The sequence below is a fragment of the Chrysemys picta genome, chromosome 11 (genome assembly GCF_011386835.1).
Source record: "Chrysemys picta bellii isolate R12L10 chromosome 11, ASM1138683v2, whole genome shotgun sequence".
Lineage (NCBI taxonomy): Eukaryota > Metazoa > Chordata > Testudines > Emydidae > Chrysemys > Chrysemys picta.
The window spans coordinates 76,512,759-76,521,192 of NC_088801.1; the positions used below are offsets into that span (position 1 = coordinate 76,512,759).

General features: G+C 49.8%; 1 protein-coding gene across 1 annotated transcript in view; it reads right to left on the reverse strand.

Moving 5' to 3' along the window:
* LOC135974417 (lanosterol synthase-like) overlaps nt 1-8,028 on the reverse strand; it is a 34,096-nt gene extending 26,068 nt beyond the window's left edge. Inside the window, exons 1-3 of the mRNA XM_065562240.1 lie at nt 7,961-8,028; nt 5,611-5,779; nt 670-808 (exon numbers count right to left, since the gene is read on the reverse strand). Coding sequence (XP_065418312.1) covers nt 670-808; nt 5,611-5,779; nt 7,961-7,980 — 328 coding nt within the window. The 5' untranslated portion in view covers nt 7,981-8,028. The remainder of the gene's footprint in view (nt 1-669; nt 809-5,610; nt 5,780-7,960) is intronic.
* Between the last annotated feature and the right edge of the window lie 406 nt (nt 8,029-8,434).

The following is an 8,434-nucleotide window of genomic DNA, read 5'->3' on the forward strand; positions in this document are numbered from 1 at the left end:
TCATGGTCAGCACAGGACATGAGAAATCACTGTAGCTAGGAGTCCCAAGTAAGCACTGCACGTATAGCTAACAGGAAGCAGCTACAACCCCAGGCTAAATGGCTCCAAGGTCGTCATCTGCTGGAACCCAAAAGTGTCGTCAGGGCCGTCCAGACAGAATGCACATCAGACTGTAACAACCACATGACCTTCCCTAGCTTCCCCGGCTTCAGCCCCCGCGATGGAACAGGCTGTGGGGGTCAGAACTGCACCAAAGGACCCCGCCCCCATTCAGCAAAACCAGACGGGGGATTTAACTGGCTGGGTAGTTCTTGGTGCTTCACAACAGACGTCAGCTCATTATTAAAGACACGTTCGCTGGGGATTAACTGTAGTGCAATGCAGCCGGGGCATTTCCTAGGTCACTGTTTGGGGAAACGATGGGCCATTAAGGTTCAGCACCCAGTGCGCTGGGGAATGACAAGACGCTGCCCTGCCCAGGCCTGCGACAGCGCCCGACCCTGAATCATCCCCAGACAGCTAAGCAAAGAGCAAGCGCCACGGACCCCATAGACCCTGGCCACGCTGCCGGACCCTGCTTGGCACCCGCTATCCCATCCGTACGCAGGTAACTCTGTGCGGAGGTGCTGCCGCTCAGAGCACAAGGTGCAGCCATTTCATCCACCATACCTGGCAGCAGGATGAGGGGCCCCCCGCAGTCACCGGCCCAGTGCCCATCCTCCGCCTGCAGGCCAGAGTAAAACTTCATCCCATTCAGCGCTGCTTCCTGGGCTGTGCAGGCCTGGGGCAAGGCCTTGAAGAACTTACTCTGCAAAGAAAGGAAGAGGAGCAGAGACATACACAAATTAAAAGCATTGCTCCAGCTCGTGCACAAGGAGTGGCCAGCGGCCAAGACACCAGTAGAATCAAGTGCCTTGTGCTGTGGGATAGGGCGGCACTGCAGTCCCACGGGTAATCAGGGTATGTGTACCTCCCCCATGGCCTGCACTGCACTGGCCTTTCACACAATACTTAGTAGCAACGCCAGCAACCAGACACCAAATCCAGCACAGAGCGACTGTGCAGAGCATGCGTAGGGATGAAGAGGGTATGGGAGGGGAGCAGAGGAGTGTGAATACAAGCAGGACACTTGCTGCCTTGAAGCACCTTCTGAGTCATTCAGTGCACAACACTGGTCTACAATTTTTGAGAAGTCGTCTGCTTCAGAGATAAAATGTGCTATTTATTATGTATTTTGATGTGCTGAATTCAAATATGACAATTAAAACAACTGATTGGCTACTGTTTCTAAGATATTTAAGTTTTTACATTTAATGTCTATGTATATTGTGTAGATAGAGTTTTAATCATAAATTGTAAACCTAGGTCTTTTCATGTGTTTATGGTTGCTTTACATGATAATATTTCACCTGTCCTGTTTATGTAACACTTTAAAAATCAGTAAAAGGGTTATATAAATAAAATGTATTATGAAACAAAAAACTATTATGTACATAGTTTAGTCCTATTCAGTGTCTACTCGGCGCTTCTTGGCTTGTCTCTTGTATTCATTATCTTTGGAAAGTCATGGGAGATGGGAGAGATTCCAGAAGACTGGAAAAGGGCAAATATAGTGCCCATCTATAAAAAGGGAAATAAAAACAACCCAGGAAACTACAGACCAGTTAGTTTAACTTCTGTGCCAGGGAAGATAATGGAGCAAGTAATTAAGGAAATCATCGGCAAACACTTGGAAGGTGGTAAGGTGATAGGGAACAGCCAGCATGGATTTGTGAAGAACAAATCATGTCAAACCAATCTGATAGCTTTCTTTGATAGGATAACGAGCCTTGTGGATAAGGGTGAAGCGGTGGATGTGGTATACCTAGACTTTAGTAAGGCATTTGATACGGTCTCGCATGATATTCTTATCGATAAACTAGGCAAATACAATTTAGATGGGGCTACTATAAGGTGGGTGCATAACTGGCTGGATAACCGTACTCAGAGAGTTGTTATTAATGGTTCCCAATCCTGCTGGAAAGGCGTAACGAGTGGGGTACCGCAGGGGTCTGTTTTGGGACCGGCTCTGTTCAATATCTTCATCAACGACTTAGATATTGGCATAGAAAGTACGCTTATTACGTTTGCGGATGATACCAAACTGGGAGGGATTGCAACTACTTTGGAGGACAGGGTCATAATTCAAAATGATCTGGACAAATTGGAGAAATGGTCTGAGTTAAACAGGATGAAGTTTAACAAAGACAAATGCAAAGTGCTCCACTTAGGAAGGAAAAATCAATTTCACACATACAGAATGGGAAAAGACTGTCTAGGAAGGAGTACGGCAGAAAGGGATCTAGGGGTTATAGTGGACCACAAGCTAAATATGAGTCAACAGTGTGAGGCTGTTGCAAAAAAAGGAAACATGATTCTGGGATGTATTAACAGGTGTGTTGTGAGCAAGACACGAGAAGTCATTCTTCCGCTCTACTCTGCTCTGGTTAGGCCTCAGCTGGAGTATTGTGTCCAGTTCTGGGCGCCGCATTTTAAAAAAGATGTGGAGAAATTGGAAAGGGTCCAAAGAAGAGCAACAAGAATGATTAAAGGTCTTGAGAACATGACCTATGAAGGAAGGCTGAAAGAATTGGGTTTGTTTAGTTTGGAAAAGAGAAGACTGAGAGGGGACATGATAGCAGTTTTCAGGTATCTAAAAGGGTGTCATAAGGAGGAGGGAGAGAACTTGTTCACCTTAGCCTCTAAGGATAGAACCAGAAACAATGGGTTTAAACTGCAGCAAGGGAGGTCTAGGTTGGACATTAGGAAAAAGTTCCTAACTGTCAGGGTGGTTAAACACTGGAACAAATTGCCTAGGGACGTTGTGGAATCTCCGTCTCTGGAGATATTTAAGAGTAGGTTAGATAAATGTCTATCAGGGATGGTCTAGACAGTATTTGGTCCTGCCATGCGGGCAGGGGACTGGACTCGATGACCTCTCGAGGTCCCTTCCAGTCCTATAATCTATGAATCTATGAATTAAATGGAGCATCTCTTGTCACTGTCCAGCAATAATCTGCAAGCACTGATGGGCTCCATTTGCCCTGATAGCGTTTCTCCATTGTTGCAATGTCCTGGTGAAATCGCTTGCCGTGCTCGTCGCTCACTGCTCCACAGTTCGGTGGAAAAAAATCTAGATGAGAGTGCAAAAAATGTATCTTTAGTGACATGTTGCAACCAAGGCTGTTGTATGCCTTGAGGAGGTTTTCCACCAACAACCTGTAGTTGTCTGCCTTGTTGTTTCTGAGAAAATTTATTGCCACTAACTGGAAGGCTTTCCATGCCGTCTTTTCCTTGCCACGCAGTGCATGGTCAAATGCATCATCTCGAAGAAGTTCACGAATCTGAGGACCAACAAAGACACCTTCCTTTATCTTAGCTTCACTTAACCTTGGAAATTTTCCACGGAGGTACTTGAAAGCTGCTTGTGTTTTGTCAATGGCCTTGACAAAGTTCTTCATCAGAGCCAGCTTGATGTGTAAGGGTGGTAACAAAATCTTCCTTGATTCAACAAGTGGTGGATGCTGAACACTTTTCCTCCCAGGCTCCAATGACTGTCGGAGTGGCCAATCTTTCTTGATGTAGTGGGAATCTCTTGCACGACTATCCCATTTGCAGAGAAAACAGCAGTACTTTGTGTATCCAGTCTGCAGACCAAGCAAGAGAGCAACAACCTTCAAATCGCCACAAAGCTGCCGCTGATGTTGGTCATAGTTTATGCACCTCAAAAGTTGTTTCATGTTGTCATAGGTTTCCTTCATAGGGACTGCATGACCAACTGGAATTGATGGCAAAACATTGCCATTATGCAGTAAAACAGCTTTAAGACTCGTCTTCAATGAATCAATGAACAGTCTCCACTCATCTGGTTCGTGAACGATGTTGAGGGCTGCCATCACACCATCGATGTTGCTGCAGGCTACAAGATCACCTTCCATGAAGAAGAATGGGACAAGATCCTTTTGACGGTCACGGAACATGGAAACCCTAACATCACCTGCCAGGAGATTCCACTGCTGTAGTCTGGAGCCCAACAGCTCTGCCTTACTCTTGGGTAGTTCCAAAGCCCTGACAAGGTCATTCAGTTCACCTTGTGCTATGAGGTGTTGTTCAGAGGAGGAGGATGAGAGAAAATGTGGGTCCTGTGACATTGATGGTTCAGGACCAGAAGTTTCATCCTCTTCCTCTTCCTTGTCTGACTCAAGTGAGAATGATTCTGGTGCATCAGGAACCTGCAGTCCTTCCCCGTGGGGTACTGGGCATATAGCTGATGGAATGTTTGGATAATGCACGGTCCACTTTTTCTTCTTTGACACACCTTTCCCAACTGGAGGCACCATGCAGAAGTAACAATTGCTGGTATGATCTGTTGCTCTCTCCAAATCATTGGCACTGCAAAAGGCATAGATTTCCTTTTCCTGTTCAACCACTGGCGAAGATTTGTTGCCCAAGTGTTGCAGCATATGTGTGGGGCCCACCTCTTGTCCTGATCTCCAATTTTGCAGCCAAAATAAAGGTGATAGGCTTTCTTAACCATAGTGGTTATACTGCGCTTTTGTGATGCAAAAGTCACTTCACCACAAACATAGCAGAAGTTATCTGCACTGTTCACACAAGTACGAGGCATCTCTGCTCACTTTAGCTAAACAGAAATGTGTCCCTTTGCAAAATCAAACACTGACAAATAAGAGAGCACGATACTGTATGATTTCTAGAGCTGATAGAGGGCAATTTGTTCAGCAGAGTGATGTAAGCTTCGTTATGATTGCATCATCCATGACTTCTAGGAATAACATGATGCAATTCATATCATGTATGACGCAATACCAGCTTCAGATTGCATCATTCATTGTTTTGCCTAAAAAGCAAGTACTGTCCAAACCCAGTCATAGATTTATTCGTAGATCCAGTCAAAGATGGATTTTAATCATTTCTGGTTTAAATTGAGATCCCTTCCCTTTATAACTCACTTATCCTCCGCCATTCCCAAGTCAAGAGTCGTATATACTGACCCAATAACATATCTTGAAAACTAGAGCCAATCAACAATTTTAAGCATCATTTTCGTTCTCAGTGACCCAGAATTAGTAAAGTTTGACTACATTTATTTCAGAAGCATTTTGGCTGTAGAGCAGTGTAATCCGCAGAGAGGAACAGGCCTGCCTAGCCCAGCGTGGGTCAGCAGGCAGGCAGGGAGCAGTGCAAACAGTCCCCGTCCCCCGTCCCCCCCACTCCCTTTTTCAGGGGCCAGATTCCAGGGCTCCAGGCAGGGGGCTGTGACACCTCCCCTCTTCTCCAGTAACAAATACAACCAGGTTGGCATGAGGTTGTGAATTCTGCCCCTGATGCCAGCACCACCTGTGCCTGCCCGGTGGAATTAGCAAGCATGTGAATCCAAGACAGTCACTGAAAAGAAGCCTTGCTTCAGAGACAACGACTCAGCATTTGGGGGCAGGAGACAATGGCAGCAATAGGGGAATTACAGCCGGCCATACGAGCATGGGGTTCAGGTGGGTGCCCCTTTCCCAGCCTTGGCAAACACTGCGCTGTGAGCGAAAATCAGCCACTCACCGTGTCCAAGCCTAGGCAGTGAGCCTCCAGCCCGCTCTGCTCTCGCTCACGTGCCTCGCCAGCCTCCAGGTAGCGCCAACTCTGCCGCCCTTCTTCATTGCTCAGTCGCCAGCGGGTGAGGTCACTCGCAGGTTCTGTTTTATACGGGCCGCCCCTTCTCCGCAAACACCTGGAGAGACCACAGGGAACCAGACAAATCCCGGGCTTGTGACCAAGCATTGCCAGCTCTGAGCATCGGGCAGTCAGTGCCCTGGGACGGGCAGGGCCAGTGCAGACGTCTGCTGCAGCATTAGCAATAGACATGGAACCCAGAGAGCTCTGCACTCAGCCACCAGCTGGTTGCCAACACTTAGACTTTGCAAAATAACAAGAGGGAAGTGGAAAGTCCTCGGAGCAACAGCTGGGCCAATGTCATTTTGCTTGGCTTTGACCACTCCACACCGTGCTGTCGGAGCAAGCACCCGACAGACCCTCAACCGGTCCCATACAGGGGGGCTACTTCTGACAGCGCTCCCCTTTCTTGGCACCTTCCCACCCCACGCTGTCCTCGCAGCAACCAGAGCGCCAAGTTCTAGGAGAGCTTCCCATCGACCCATGTGGCAGCTCTGTCACCTCCCTCCATGCTGGGAGCAGTGGGGCAGTTCATGGATTTAAAATGTCTCTGGATTCCTAAGAGCCCCGGCTGGCGGGTGGGGGCTGCACTGCACAGGCCAGTGACGCCGTGGCACCATGCTGTGCAGCATTACACAGAGCCGTACAGCTCCGAGCACAGGGGCTCGGCCCAACTGCGGCCTCCGGGAGCCGCTGGGACAGAAACAGGCTCCCCAGCTCGGCAGACATGGGCCTACGCGTGCCCGGTAGCGCCAACTCCGCCTCCGCGTCCCCGGCCCTGCCCCGCTGTGCTCCTGCCTGGCGGTGCCCCAGCTCTGGCTGCTTGGCAGCAGCGACAGACCCCTCCCTGGCCACCCTGCCAGCCCCACCCCCGCCGGCACAGCATGTGCCCTGGCAGAGAAACCCTTCACAAGCGCGCCAGCTGCCAGGACAGCGCTACCGGCCGGACAGCCGCCCACATGGGAGGGATCCCTGGGCCCGCACCTGGAGCACCGTCAGCTGGGACGCTTGGACTAACCATTCAGCCCACAGCACTGCAGCACCACCCCCTCTACCAGCCCGGCCACAGTTCACCCAGTGCTTAGAGGAGGTCATTAAATCCTTCCCAAACAGCTCCAAGAGAAACTTTACAATCTCGTCCCCACGAACCTGCCCCAGGGACCTGTCACATGTCACAAGCATGATTTGAAAACATATAACCATGAACAAAACACCCACTCCAGAGTACACTGGGCAGTGTCCTTTTCCTCAATCTCTCACCTTGCAGTGTGAAAGTTCAACAAACAAAAGTCCCTTTACCCTGCCACTTCCCTCTCCCCCCACCACACCCCACTCACAGTTGTCCTTGGTCAGCGAAGACCTAGAGCGAGGAGTTCACCTCCCACCCCGGGGAGGAGAGGGGAAGCAGCGAGCAATGCCTCAGCTGCCGCTCGACCATCAACTGCTCGCTCTGCTGTCAGCTGCTTCATTGGCCGCTCACTCCGCCACTGCTTGCTCCTTGGTCAGCCACTCACTCCACCCTCAGCCGCTCAGTCAACTGTTCACTCCACTGTCAGCCGCTCGCTCTGCTGTCGGCCACTCCGCCATCACTCACTCCATCACTGCCCTCTCTGCTGCAACCTCTGGAAGATCTTGAGGTCCCACCGCTTAACACTGCTCTCAGTGATTTCAGCACTTAGTGGGGGAGCCTCACACTAGGACAGTCTCTTTTACCAGAGATCCTGTCCCAGAGCAGAGCTAATGCTTAGACCTGGTTATCAGTGATTTCAGCTCTCGTGATCCACAACAAAAGACTCTCAATTGAGTCTTAATCAGCTCTGTCATTGAACAGTGGAGAGGGGAAGGGTCAAATAGTGTCTAGGACCCTTATGCAGCAACCACACCCCAAGCAGAAACACCTACTCTTACCCTTTCTCATCTCCTCTTGGCTTTGGCACCCCAACCCCTGCTTAGTGAGTGCAGTTCAGTTGCGGGTGAGCCCCTCAATCAGGGCATGCCAAGTTCTGCTCCCCTTGATTCACACAGGGATAACAACACCTTATTACCCCTGCTCCCAATAACAAAGTGACTTGCAATCTAAAACCAGCCAAAAGTGATCATTTGGGCAAAGCAGTTCCATCACGCTGCACACCTAGACAGAGCCGGTGTGTCTATGCAAACAAGGTTAGTTCCTGACATCTTCTCCCCCAGTCCATCATTAGATGTCAGGGGAGAGCTCATTCAGACCCTGCTGACATACCTTGTATTTAGCTGTGACATGGTGAGTACCTTTCCCAGACGTGAAGAAGAGCTGTGTGTAAGCTGGAAGGCATGTGTCTCTCACCAACAGAAGTTGGTCTAATAAAAGATATTTCCACACCCACCTTGTCACTGTACAGCCAAACAACCAGGAGACAGGTTGTGACTCAGTAGGGAGCGAGGCGGATTGACCTGGGGGCTCTTCCCCACTGGCGGGTGGAGACGGCAGGAAAAGTGTGTGTGGGGAGGTGGGCAGCTCGCTCTCCCTAGGGAGTGTCCTGGGGCATGCTCCCTTCTGAATCAAGGGGAATGGCAGCTCCTGGGCTGAGGGGAGGGTGTGCCCCAGGGACAGCAGCCCCGTGGATGGTGCAGCCTGCACGTTAGGAAGGAGAAATCAGGTCTGATCAAAGCACTCTAACCACTGTGTCTGTTCCTGCCCGCAGTTAATCCATAGCGTTAATGACTTTATATAGCA